General features: G+C 38.2%; 1 protein-coding gene across 50 annotated transcripts in view; it reads left to right on the top strand.

Moving 5' to 3' along the window:
• The window catches only part of HERC1 (HECT and RLD domain containing E3 ubiquitin protein ligase family member 1), a 204183-nt gene that overhangs the window by 173468 nt on the left and 16398 nt on the right, over nt 1–14317 (top strand). For all 50 annotated transcript variants that reach the window (XM_070234926.1, XM_070235108.1, XM_070235114.1 and 47 more), the window contains 14 exons: nt 240–439; nt 824–929; nt 2373–2519; nt 2862–2963; nt 4022–4195; nt 5400–5693; nt 6738–6803; nt 6978–7103; nt 7937–8075; nt 9106–9287; nt 9990–10145; nt 10928–11050; nt 12108–12210; nt 13758–13927. In XM_070234926.1, the coding sequence (XP_070091027.1) occupies nt 240–439; nt 824–929; nt 2373–2519; nt 2862–2963; nt 4022–4195; nt 5400–5693; nt 6738–6803; nt 6978–7103; nt 7937–8075; nt 9106–9287; nt 9990–10145; nt 10928–11050; nt 12108–12210; nt 13758–13927 (2088 nt within the window). The remainder of the gene's footprint in view (nt 1–239; nt 440–823; nt 930–2372; nt 2520–2861; nt 2964–4021; nt 4196–5399; nt 5694–6737; nt 6804–6977; nt 7104–7936; nt 8076–9105; nt 9288–9989; nt 10146–10927; nt 11051–12107; nt 12211–13757; nt 13928–14317) is intronic.

Here is a 14317-nt window from a genome sequence, read left to right on the forward strand (position 1 = left end):
AATTAATTCATTCAACTAATACTTATTGTGCTTTGACTACAGTAAATATGTATAATGCACACTAATTAAAGGATGAGTTGGTCTGGTGATTGGGAATGCTGTGACAGTATTTGTGATTTGCATAAAATTTTGATGTCAAAATAATTGAGTAGTAGAAGTATAGGTCATAAATTATTGAGTTTAAAGTATTTGTGAAGGAAGCATTACTATGATTTTTTTTCTCCCCCTACCATTTTTAGGATACTCTTGTTAGTATGAAGTGGGACCCAACAGGTCATATTCTGATGACATGTGCCAAAGAAGAAAATGTGAAACTCTGGGGGCCTATTTCAGGATGCTGGCGCTGTCTGCACTCACTCTGCCATCCGTCTATTGTAAATGGCATTGCTTGGTGCAGCCTCCCCGGGAAAGGATCCAAGTTGCATTTACTGCTGGCTACGTATGTTGTAAATTTATGTGTGTGTCTTAATTTTTATATTAGAATAGACTGTTATTTGCATTAAATGTGACTTCTCGGTAGTCTTAAATAGTTTATTGCCAGTTACTATTCTTATAATGTGTAATACCATAAGATCACTTTGGAGAAATAAAGAGCAATTTTCCAATGTGAAATTTGGTATGTAAACTCCTTATTTGGGTGTGATGTTGTTAGAATATTGATCCTAGTTGTATTTTTTGTAAAAGATCATAGTGTACCTACTACAAATAAATTTTTCAAATAAATTATAGTAGTTCTGTTAGGTCTTAATTGATTGCTGTGTGAAAATATTTTTACTTCTGCATATTGACATGTTTTTGTTTTATGTGATCAATTTTTTTAAAGTGGCTGTCAGAGTGGCTTAGTATGTGTTTGGCGTATTCCACAAGACACCACACAGACCAGTGTGACTAGTTCAGAAGGATGGTGGGACCAGGAATCAAAGTGCCAGGTAAATATTCTGGTGTTTTTGAAGCCCTTGTTTGAAACCATAGATAGTATATGTTACCAAAGTAATCCTTCCTTGATTGCTAACATACTTACTACTGTGTGCCAAAAGACAAAATCCATTAGGGAAGTGTACTCTCTGAATGAGCTTAATCTTTAATAAGTTAGAGATACTGTAATTGCTTGTTAAGGTGAGATGTTCAATAAATATTGAGTGGTGATCATTTGTGGTAATGGATATAATTGGCACTACAGGTGGACAAGTCCTAAGTTAAGTTTTTGGTACCGTGAAATAGAAACACCATGGGAGTACACCTATTTAAAGTTAATTCCTAACTAATACCACAATTCCACCTATGAAGAACAATTCCTTTACCTTAAACAGAAGTTACAAATTCAGATAGATGCGTGCAGGGCCCTGTAGGCAAGTAACATAATTGGAGTTGGAAGGTGTGGAGAGGGTAAAAAAACCCCAGAAGTGCACATGCTTCATATAAAGGGCACAGTTGCCACAGAGCTAACTGTTACCCTCCACAAATGAGAACCTATTGTTACCAGATTGTCTAATTTTTTAGTAGAAGCCCAAAATCCAGTGTTTTATGCAAAATCTCTCAGTATTAAACATTGGCATCTGACTTAAAATTCTATAAAACACTGAGTGGCCAATCGCATCCCTGAGCTACCAGTTTACAACTTGTGTTGCTCTGTCTTTTGTTCATGATGCAAATATCTCTGGAAGACGTAGTGCTTTGTGTCATCTTTGGGTAAATGAGTACCTCTGGTATTACACTCTGTCATAACTGGAAGGGTGAGGGAGCTTAAGAGCAGGGAGAAAGGGGTGAGGAAGTGGGGTAGATAGCTCTCTAATGTTGGGAGGAAAATATCACAGAGGTGGAGGTGGAAGCCCTAAGGTAAGTCTTTTTTTTTTGCTTTTTGTGCTAGAGAGTAGCCCTTTGGACAGGCCATTCTTATCTCACTTCTCAAACTTGCAGAGCAAACATGAAATTAGACATTATGTGACGGAACCATCAGCAACAAAAAGACGAACCTGTTCTATAGAGCTAGCACGTGCAATTCACAGATGTTAGGGGCTAAAAATAAAAATTGCATAAAGCTAAATTTAAAAATTAAAACACTCATTAAAGAGTAGAAGTTAGAATTTTCCTATCTCTGAGGGATAGTTGGAACTTAGAAATGTAGTCATTTCTGCCAGTTTGAAAAGTAGGAAATTAGCTTAGAAGTATATCAAAAAATATGAAACTCAGCTTCTGCAAAGGAGAGCCAGGTTGATATTTTATTATTTTCTCAGGTAACTCTTATTCGAGAGTTGTCCTTCCCTCTTCCCTAATTTTATGCTGAAATATAAAATTTCTAAGAATAATTGTAAATTGTGAATCTATAAATTGTTTTCATTTTAATATATACTAAAATTAAAAATGAATTGCAGGATGGATATAGGAAATCAGCCGGTGTCAAATGTGTTTATCAGCTGCGGGGACACATCACCCCTGTCCGCACTGTTGCCTTCAGTTCTGATGGGTTGGCCTTGGTGTCTGGTGGACTAGGTGGGCTCATGAACATTTGGTCTTTAAGGGTAAGAGTATAAATGTTATTTTTATCTTAAATGTTTTTACATTAACTTATGTGGTAAAAATTAACCCAACCAATCCTAAAAATATTTTGTGTAGTAATATTTTGAATACTGAAGAAACTCCTTTCAGAATCCTCCACCCCTTAGTTTTTCTTATTGAAGATAAATATTTTTAAAGTCATCTAGGCCTTAGAAAATTGAGTAGGAGGTATGCAATTGGACATTGCCAAATTTAGCTATAGTGTAGATTTTATAATATGTTTTTGTGAATGTGAAGTGTAAGTTTAAAATGTGAGTAGTGACTAAGGTCAACTAATGTGTATTGATAAATACATCTCATTTTAGGATGGCTCTGTCTTGCAAACTGTTGTAATAGGCTCTGGAGCTATCCAGACCACAGTATGGATTCCAGATGTTGGGGTAGCTGCTTGCTCAAATAGATCAAAGGTAATATTGCTATTATGTCTAATCATAGAGTATAAGCCTGTAAGGTACCTTAGAAATCATAGTGCAAGCATCCCACTTTAAAGAGGAAAAAACTGATAGACAGAGGGATTATTACTTGCCCAAGATAATTTATAATGCAACTATTTAGTGGCAGAAGGAAAACTAAAACCCAGGTCTCCTGATTTGTAATCTAGTACTCTTTCTGCTACACCTTAGACTTTGGTGAAAGTGCTTAATTACCCAATGACTTCATTTCCATTGGAAGTCACAAAGTGAGTTTTTACTTTTTGCCATGATTTTTGAGATAGCACTAAACTGTCTTAAAAGAACTTTCCCTGAAAAGAAAGACTATCCCAAAGATGTTTAATTCAAGTATGGACAATATATTTTGGCTTTCAAATTTAATATTTTAGTAAAAAATACTTGCCCCTTGCTGTGAAGTAATTCTATGATACAACGTTGTATCCTGCAGAATTGCCTTTCATACCCTTAAGGAATAGAGCCAATGTGCTGCTTTGGTTTACTTTTTATGTGGTTAAATGACACTAAAATAGAGCTGTAAACTTGCTTGACTAGTCCTCCTGGAAGTATCATGTAGAATCAGACCTTAGGCAGCGGATGGTCGTGTAGAATAAAATGTGGAGCCACAGGTAGAGCAGTGCTGCAGCTTTTGCAGATGTGTCCCTCAGCAGACAGAGTACCACCTCCTCTAGCATCCCTGAGGTCTTGTCGGACCTTTAAAATATACTAGATACCTTGTCCTGCAAGTCCTATGTAATAACAAATAATTGATGTTGTCTCTTTAAGGAGAATCAGCTAATCCAAGGTAGTTCACAAATTTTGTGGTTATTTCTTATTCACTTGTTTTCACGTAGACAAAATGTAGGATGTTTTGAAGTTCATGGGCATTAAAAGTACAGCATATAATGTCCAGAAAGTAAGTGTTTAATGCAATTCATGGAAGGAATTTCTCAGATATGAATGGGGATATAATTATCTCTCTTTTGTCTTTTATTTAAACAAATATATGGTGTGGCATGATTTTTTTTTTCCATCAGGATGTTTTGGTTGTGAATTGTACAGCAGAATGGGCTTCTGCCAATCATGTTTTAGCAACCTGTAGGACAGCACTGAAACAACAGGGTGTTCTGGGATTAAACATGGCTCCCTGCATGAGAGCATTTCTGGAGCGGCTACCCATGATGCTTCAGGAGCAGTATGCCTATGAAAAGGTAACTGATTGTACTCACTCCTACAGATCTACAGATGCCTGGTGCTTTGGAATTTGAATTACAGCTTTGAATTGATCCCTTAATCTCATGAGGTCTGCGGAAAATATGTGGGGCTATTTGGGCAGAATAAAATGAAGATAAATCATGTCTAAAACTGTTGTTCAGTAATCCTAAACCTACTATTACTTTAGTGAGATTAAAATTTTAAAATAACTCTTAAATTTGTGTAATGTTTATATCATTCTTTTTCAGATTATTTATTCACTCCAAAACTTCTTAAAATACCTGTGCCTCAGAGTATCATCTTACCTTTTCTGACCCATATATATTTTTGTGTGGTTTTGCCATCCCAAAGGTGGGAGGTAGGAGTAGATATGGGTATCAGAGTGAATATCCTGTTCACTTATCAGGTGAATCCTTGTGGAAAGTTTACTGGAAGAGCTAAGGTTGAATTGAGTAGGGTCCTTAAATACTAGAATGAGGAATTAGGAAATTTGGAGCCGTTGCCCAGGATCTGATCCTGTGTAACCTGCCTTCCAGACCTCAGTAGTCACAGTATGCTGCCTCTAGGCAGAGCTCTGAGGTTTTTTCTCCTTCTTTTTTTTTTGCCAAGCTACATGAATCTAATCAGCTGTTCCCACATCCAGTTAATTTCACTGATGCATTTGCCCAGGTTTTCTTTTCTGAATCAGCCTCTCCCAGAGTTGCTCTACTATGACGAGGGAGCACCACGAAAGAAGGATTTTCGTTTTGTGGTTACCAGAGTTCTCTTGGTAAAGGAGGAACTGTGAGAGGGAGCAGATCTCCATGGATTAGCTGTTATCTGTCTCTCTCTTTTTTTTACTTCAAGAAAAAATGTAATGTGATATCCTGGATTGGATCCTGGAGCAGAAAAGGAACATTAGTGGGAAAACCAAATAAAGTTGTGTTGTTTAGTTAGTATTGTAACAATGTTAATATCTTAGTTTTAATAAATGCACCATGGTTATGTAAGATGTTAACATTAGAGGAAGTTGGGTGAAGAGTTTACAGGGATTCTCTGTATTATCTCTGCAACTCTCTGTATATCTAAAATTATTTCAAAGTAAAAGTCTTAAAAACAGTAAACTTAAAAAATACAGTTACAGGCTTTCAAAATGTAGTAGGTTAATTTAGAATATTTGGCATAGGCTCTTCAACATATCGTCCTTGGATTTTCTCTTAGCCTCATGTGGTTTGTGGCGACCAGCTTGTTCACAGCCCCTATATGCAATGTCTGGCTTCCCTTGCTGTGGGACTTCATCTGGATCAGCTGTTGTGTAACCCTCCAGTGCCACCACACCACCAGAACTGCCTCCCTGACCCTGCATCCTGGAATCCCAATGAGTGGGCCTGGTTAGAATGTTTCTCAACCACCATAAAAGCTGCTGAAGCCCTGACCAATGGAGCACAGTTTCCAGAATCTTTTACTGTTCCCGATCTAGAGCCTGTTCCAGAGGATGAACTTATATTCCTAATGGTAAGTGTAATATGAGCTGCTGTTATTTGCAGCTGAGATTGTACTATGAGTATTTAGCATGCAGCAGACCCTCAGTAAGTATTTGCTAGCTTGAATAGCTAGAGGCATACCCTTAGATAAACTTAAAATATTTTGCTTTCAGATAGCCATTTTCAATCTGTTGGCAGGCTTTGGTGGTGACAGGGATTGATTATATGGGAACTGTGGAGCTCTTGTAAACTTGCTGGCTCTCAATGACATAGTCCCATATTTTCCAGGGTTTTTTGGTCCGTAGGTACCCTGTTAGTACCTTATTTGTATATGTTTAGCGTCTTTTCCTGGGCATCTTGTGAGATTTATCCCACACCTAGATTCTAAATTATTTGGCACTTCAGTCATGTTTTACTCATCATAAAATGAGAATATGGAAGAGGATTCCAGTTGTCATTTCTTCTGATTGTATTTGAGTGTGTCTAGCTATAGACTCTGTGATGTAGATAAAATGCCTCTGTAGATGTGCAAGCCAGCACTTGATCTAACAACCCCTTTACTTAGTTAAGATTTATTTATACAAACATTTGAATATATAACTATAGATACAATGTGAAATGGACATATGAATTGAGGAAAATTATCTAAACATAGGATATTTCAGTTACGAAGCTTCCTTCTGATCACATTTTCCCCAAATCTGTCATTTTGTAGATGAGCAAACTGAAACCCAGAAAGATAGAGTGGCCTGCCCAAAGCTCTACAGAAAGTTCATGGGAGTAGGGGTTCTTGTGCATGACCTTGTGCCTGTGGGTGCTTAGAAAACATAAATGGTTAACTTTGGATCACCAGTGCTATAATGATAGTTGATAGTGAAAGTGTTTATAATAAAGAGAAATAATAACAATGTGTAAAATCAAGTTTGGCATGATTATAAAACTCTTAATTTCTCAGAATATTACCAAGTTCTTTTTTGGAAAGAAAACTTAGTTGTCAGAGGAAGACTTAGTTTAGTTAAGAACAGATAAATCTTCAGTAAGCACGATTGACCCTGATGTTTGTCCTGTCTTTCAGGATAACAGTAAATGGATTAATGGCATGGATGAACAGATTATGTCTTGGGCAACTTCCAGACCTGAGGTCAGTAAAGATGAAGATGACTATATGGTGGTTCTCAGTAAATCTTCTGATTCTAAATGCTTGTGTGTTTGTGCCCTGGTGTCTCTCATAGAGGCTGGCACACACCTGGTACCCAGTACATGCTTGTTTGAATGAATAGGTGAATCTAATCTTGAGATGATTGTGGTTTTCTAGGACTGGCACCTGGGAGGTAAATGTGACGTCTACTTATGGGGTGCTGGCAGGCATGGACAGCTGGCAGAAGCTGGAAGAAATGTAATGGTACCTGCAGCAGCTCCCTCATTCTCGCAGGCCCAGCAGGTAACTAACAGGGTAAAGAAATGGAGAAGAAACTTGGGAACTGACGATTCTGATTTCCTTGCTGGCAGTAACTTACTGTGGGAAAAACTTTGTCCATTTCATAGTCTGTTATAAGGAATCACTAAAGAAAGTCATGATGCATAGCTTCCAAATAAAAGCTTTTTAAGGTTTTTATCAGACTTTGTTAATAAGTTTTTAAGTTTTTCTTGCTTTCAAGCATAATGAATTAATGTCATGATGCATTAGGCCTGTCCGGTGCATATTTATAGAAGTTAAGATGTTCCTAATTATTGATTCTCTCTTTTGGGCCATAAACTTACTGGGATCTTTAGTCAGATTTCATTGACACCTCTCCCCTCTTCTAATAATTGTACTGTATTTCCAAACCCTTCTTGAGGCCACTGCTTTCTCTGTTGTTCTATACCTCAGTGAATACAGGATGAACTATTCTTTCTTGTGTATACCCTTCCAGTTTCTGCTTCTTGCTGACCTCCAGCCCAAGTCTGTAATATTTCCCCATCACCCTTTCCTCTTTCTTCTTTTGTCTATTTTGTTGTTGTTATTTTTGTAATCTCTGTACAATTGGCTGAAATCCCTATAGATAACATGGTTCTAAACTATCTTAGGTGAACCCCTCACATCTCTTGGTTAAGTAAGTAGTTTTATAATAATCAAAGGCTTGTAGGAACCCAGTTACATCAACCCTTCCCGTATAGTGAAAGGATAAAAGAATTAATAAAGGTGTCATAGGTATATGTGGAATCATTTTAAAGGTTTGTATGATAAAGCTATGTAATAATATTAGATAATACATTTGTGTGTTTTTATACTAGGTCATATGTGGTCAGAATTGCACATTTGTCATCCAGGCCAATGGCACAGTGTTGGCTTGTGGGGAAGGAAGTTATGGCAGATTAGGACAAGGAAATTCAGATGACCTTCATGTGCTGACAGTTATTTCAGCCTTACAAGGTAAAATTATCCTCAGTTAAAAGCTGGTCAGAAACTATGGCCTAACTGTAGGAATGTTTGCTTATGTTGGAACTCATCTCTGACTTTGTAGATAAAGTCATATAGGGTTTTTACTTATACTTAGATTCTTGTTTAGATATGTAAAGCCTTAATTTCCATATTTTAAGCTAATATTATTTTGCAAGTTATTTGTCATAGGAGTGCTAGAATTCAGTGATATAAATATTTTAAGACCCACTGGGGATTGTAAACAAAAACTTTAAAATTGCAAAACTGTAATTAGGCAACTATTAATAGCAATAGTGGTCATGCATGTGTTTCATTAAAATTAAAAATCAGTTCATATGGAAATGTACTAGGACTTCAAAGGGCATCTGTGTCAGAGTTCTCTATGACTTGAAGAAAGAATACCTCTGAAGAAAGCCACTGCCAGGAGCCCGTGGTTTGTTCCTTAAGTTAACTTTTACTGACTCTGAAGCCTACAAAAAGAGGAAAGAGGGTGTTTTTGAGTAAAAGCATACAAGTAGCAATGAGTTCAGAATCAATTCCTGAGCAGCTCCGAGTTCTCTTCCTTGAGATCTAAGTGTGAAGAGCACAGCAATGGGGATGGGAGAGCTAGGTTCCTATCCTGTTCACTACATCCTGCCTCTGGGACCTTGCACAAGCTACTAGACCTCTTTGTGACTCAGTTTTACCAGTTGCAAAAGTGGTGATTATAATATCTGTCTCATAGATTCTATATAAAATTGAAAATGAGGTAATCCATGTAAAGCACTTATAGGAGTGGCTAGAACATAGTCCTTAATGACTGTAACTGCTCCTATCACCCTCCTCTTGTTCATCATCATTTCACGTGACTGCTCCCAATTTACTAGGTTATGGCTGAAAATTTGATTTGAAATTAAGAAGTTTTTATTGCCGAAATACCATTCTGGTATTTTTTGATTCTGGGAGTATTCTGTGGCGGCTGCAAGTATAGAGGGGAGTCTTAACATCCAGTTACTCTTACTGGGTTTCTGCTCTGTTTCAGGCTTTGTGGTGACCCAGCTGGTGACTTCCTGTGGTTCTGATGGGCACTCAATGGCCCTGACTGAAAGTGGTGAGGTCTTTAGCTGGGGAGATGGTGATTATGGCAAACTTGGCCATGGGAACAGCGACAGGCAGCGGCGGCCCAGGCAGATTGAGGCCTTACAAGGCGAAGAGGTGGTACAGGTCAGACAGGACATGAATAATTTTGCCTTTGAATTCAAACATGCTAGTTGTTGAGTCAAATTTAGGTAATGGGAAATAATGGTAAAAATATATTACACAGTCATTATAAGAGAGCTAATGTTTTTGGTTGTTCATATTTATTCTTGAGCTTGTCAGAAGTTTCAATAGGCTTTGTGTTAGAATGGACTCTTTTTTCCTGAGCCAGCTGCTTGGCCCAGGCTAGCATGCTGCGGATCCTTGGAAAAAACAATATGGGATTTAGTTCCTGATACACGAATAAGTGGAAAGCTTTGCTTTCAACCTATCATTATTGTTGCAAAGGCTGAGTTCATATACATTTTCTGGAAAATCAATTAGTCATCTAAAATAATATTATAAAATTGCATAGCACCTTAGAGTTTACAAAGAATTTCCCCATTCACTATCTCATGTGGTCTAGGTTATTGCTACACAGCTGAAGAGTAGCAACAGTTCTTCCCAGGTGTGCTGTTGAGCTTGGTCTTCCTGAGGATGATGAGGTAGATCAGGCTGGGGGCAACAGGAGGGCCACTTGGGCAGATAGGACACACCGGTCTTGAAGATCCTGAGTTGTCAGTGAAGTTTATTTAAAGTTTTTTACTATATAATAGCCAAAAAGGACTGATTTATTTCTTTCTTAGTATGCCCTCTTAGAGAATTTTTTCTCCTTGGTTCTGTCTGTAGATGTCTTGTGGCTTCAAGCACTCAGCAGTGGTGACTTCAGATGGCAAACTGTTTACCTTTGGGAATGGAGACTACGGTCGTCTGGGTCTTGGAAACACCTCGAACAAAAAACTTCCAGAGAGAGTGACTGCACTGGAGGGATATCAGATTGGACAGGCATGGAACAAGTCAATAATGCGTTCTATCTGATCAGTTTCTTGTTTCCTCTGTGTGCACTTAGACGCTATCCTGTCAGGAAGAAAGGAATCACCAGTTGTACTTAACCTTATGTACATTTTGTTTGGCCTACTTGATCATTTTTCATGATTTTTTCCCTATGTGAAAATTCACATTTTAAGTCAATTTGTTTGTTTGTCAGACTTGACAAACAAATGAAAGCCTTAATTCAGGATCTGAATATTTTAAAACCCCCCCATAAGTACTGATACAACTTGATATAGACCCTTTAAACAGTACAGACTTTTGTGACTCCTGTCTGGTAGCGTGTAAGTAGACGGCTGAACTGCATCATTGATAGCTGCTGCTCTTAAGCAGTAACTGTCCTTGTCCTATAGACCTTGCGACTGTCTCTTAACAAGGAGATGAAATAAACTATTTTTATGTTTTTCTGTATCATTCCTTAGACTCCTTGAGATGAATGAGTAGTTTTGAGTCATATGTACTTTTTCTCTGTCTTTTATGCTCTCTGATTCTGAGTTAGCCACAGATATTTGAAGGATTTCACTTGGGGAAAAAAGTCATTTTTGTGTGTGTGGACATTAGGAGTTATTTCTTGTTGACACATTTTAGTTAACATATGTAGAAGGCCCTGAAATTAATAAAAATCTTTGAAAACATAGGCAAGTTTTTCACTGAAGTAGAGAAAAAGGATTCAGAAACAGGAATATGTGTTTTAGGTATTATGATTTGCCTTATTGAACACCCTGTTATTTCTCCAGGTTGCTTGTGGCTTAAACCACACTTTGGCAGTGTCAACAGATGGCTCCATGGTGTGGGCTTTTGGAGATGGGGACTATGGAAAACTAGGCTTAGGAAATTCCACTGCAAAATCTTCACCTCAGGTCAGTATTGTCTTTAATCTAGGATTTCAGACAACGTAGTTTTTATCTATGTTAGTACCTTTCTTTAGTTGGAAATAATTTACCTTTAACATTTTTGGTAATTCCTAATGAAGTTGAGAAGCTTCTGTTGCTTATTCTTAAATGTTCAGCATACTAGATCTTGATTTTTAAATAAGCCATTAATAGCTAAATTGGATGTAAAAGCTCTGCAAGGATAAGCCTCTGTCTCTGTACACAGGCTGGCCACTGTAGGACTACCTCCTGTGTAGAGGAGAAAAATTTATAAACATCTCCAGGATGTCTTATGGAGGGAACCATGGACAATCTTTTGTAACCTTTTGCTTGCAGCTGCCATTTCAGCTAATAAGCTGATAATAATACCACTGAATTATACAATATGCACCTCCTTTTGAAAAGTAATAGGAAATTAGAGTGCATAAACAAATCAATTAGAAGCTATTATTCAAATTATAGAAGGTTTCTTGGCTCTGCAGAAGACCACTTATGCAATTCTTTTATGTGAGTTTTCCTAACACATTTAACAAGCAGCATGATTGACAAATATTCAGTTTATTTTCAACTCTAGATTCATCATCATATATAGTCTGTGACCTCTTGACAGCTAGACTGGTGAATATTCAGCTAGGGGTACACAAAGCCAGGAAATCCTCTCTGAGGAACATATAAATCAATTATTTTTACCTCTGAAAGCAGAAAAAGTAACTGGGAGCAGCCCATGGCTTTACAGGGTCTTGCAGTGTTCTTTAAAAGGCCACAGGCTTCTTCTGGTTTCTGTTGCCCAGGGGAAATGTTTCCACTTCACATGGGGTCCTGGGGATTTTATTCAAATACCCCTGCTTACTTCCTCCCCCGAATTCAGCTAGTTTGCAGAGCAGTATGAGAAAACGTTTAGAAGTGTGGATTTGGGTGGAAACAGGTAGGTGACTATTAGTATTTTTATTAGAAGATGATCTTTAAGTTTATACATGCCAGTAGGCAAATTCAAGAGTTCTTTTTTTCCATTTTAAACTATGTGCCTGATGTTTTTATTTTGCAGAAAGTAGATGTCCTTTGTGGAATTGGAATTAAAAAAGTTGCTTGTGGAACTCAGTTTTCTGTTGCGTTGACCAAAGATGGTCATGTGTATACCTTTGGTCAAGGTAAGGCATTTTCCTGGCATTATATTGTTTGTTTTGGTTACACATGTGTTATAGAAACGTTTGCCTTCCAGTTTTTTAAAAAGTGCTCCAAATTGAGTCATTTTTTGTTCTGGGTGATGAATGTCCAGTATAACCTTCATTCATTAGCTCCTTTTCTGCTCCTCTTTATGCTCTTTGTCATAAGGACAACACTTCACCCCATTGATGGCTCCTCATGCCAAAGCCTTCACTCTTGCTAAAAGAGTCCCTGACAAAGCCCTTCCCCTCCTCCTTTCCGCTGCCTCCACCATGCCGTCACGAACACTCCCTTGACCACCAGAGCGCCTCCGGATTCTACCTCGCTTTCCAGCCCTTCCAGGGACTAGAGGTTCAGGTCTTAGGAATTCATAGGCGTTCAGGGTTCAAATCTTGAGTAGGTTCATGATCCAAGCATCCACAGTGGGATTCCCTGGCAATTATTCACCTCCTTAAGTGGAATCTCTTGGCAAGTCATAGTGACAGGGGTCTGTGAGGCAGGTGAGAGGAAGAAGCAGTAAATCATGAGTGAAGTTTCTAGTCTTGGAAGAACATTGATGCCACTGACTGAGGATAGGCAACTGATTTGGGGGAAAGAGGTAAGGAGCTTAGTTTTAGTCATAATGAGTTGGGGCCGTATACTCTAGTATGGAGATTTCCATCAAGTTATTGGGGATTTGGATATGAAACTCCAGAGAGATTGGTTATGGGGATGTAGGTTTGCATAACTCATAATGATAGTAGTTAAAGCCATGTTAATCCCTCTACGACACCCAGGGAAAGAGTATAGACATAAAAAACATGAGGACAGAACTCTAGGGAATGTGAGTAAAGGGCACATGAGCACAGGAAGAGGACTTGGGAAAGGTCGCTTTGAAAGGAGTGGAGAGAGAGGTAGCCAGTGAACCAGGATAGTGCAGAGTCTCTGAGGAGCAGGAGGAACTGAGGCCATATTATCAGAAAGTTTTGTGCAGTTCTGTAGGATGGGGCCTAAGAGGCTGTTGCAGTAAACAGGAGCTTCTCAAAGCTTTCGAGAATACAGTTTCAGTGCAGTGGTGAGAGTGGATGTTAGGCAATAGAAGGTGGCCAAGTCAAACAAGCCTAGAAGACATGGAGAAACAGAGTGGCCCGTACTTTCTAGAAGTTTGGCAGCAAAGGGAAGGGGAGGTTGGCTGGAAGTTTGAGCACAAGACAGATTGAATGATGTCTTTTCTTAGAATACAAGAACTTTAGGGCCTTTGTTAACTACATGCCAGTCTTCAAATATGAGGATACTGGAGGTGCCTCTTGGTTTGAAATAAGCTACTAATTTTATATTTATTTTTATGAATAAGGAGACTGACATTTTGCAAAGAAACAGCTTCAAACATATTATTCACTCAGAATCCAGTATACCTTACCAGAATAGAAGCCTTTGTCCTAATGAGTTATATATGTCATTGCCATTCCACCATAAAATTTAAATGACTCATTAGAAAATTTAAAAGGACTGTGGCATGCCATCCATAAATTTCCTCTTGCTATTCTTTCAGATCGCTTGATAGGCTTGCCAGAGGGGCGTGCTCGCAATCACAATCGACCACAGCAAATTCCTGTCCTGGCTGGAGTGGTCATTGAGGACGTGGCAGTTGGAGCTGAGCACACACTTGCTTTGGCGTCAAATGGAGATGTATATGCCTGGGGGAGCAATTCAGAAGGACAGGTAAATATATATATCTCTGTCTTGCTGCTCTCATATTCTAGAAATCTGACAACGTTCCTCATTTGGGACAGGGATAAGCTAGGAAACTCATGATATTTACCACAATGCCTCAAGCACCTCACTTTGCCATAGAACTGATTATGTTATGAGTCCAGTTGTGCATCTCTTTCTCTTGATTATGGCCAAGTAAATATTATATCATGGTTTAAAAAAAAAATCTAACAGTACAGTAAAGTGATTAAGGGGATTAACTGAGTATATGTGTGTGTCTGGCACATAGTAAGCAGTACTTTATTAAGTATTTGCTACTATCATTTTTACTACAGTAATACATGAGATTAGATCCTCAGGGTATCAGGTGATCTGGAAAATGGAAAGAATGAAACAATG

The sequence above is a fragment of the Equus caballus genome, chromosome 1 (assembly GCF_041296265.1).
Source record: "Equus caballus isolate H_3958 breed thoroughbred chromosome 1, TB-T2T, whole genome shotgun sequence".
Classification (NCBI taxonomy): domain Eukaryota; kingdom Metazoa; phylum Chordata; class Mammalia; order Perissodactyla; family Equidae; genus Equus; species Equus caballus.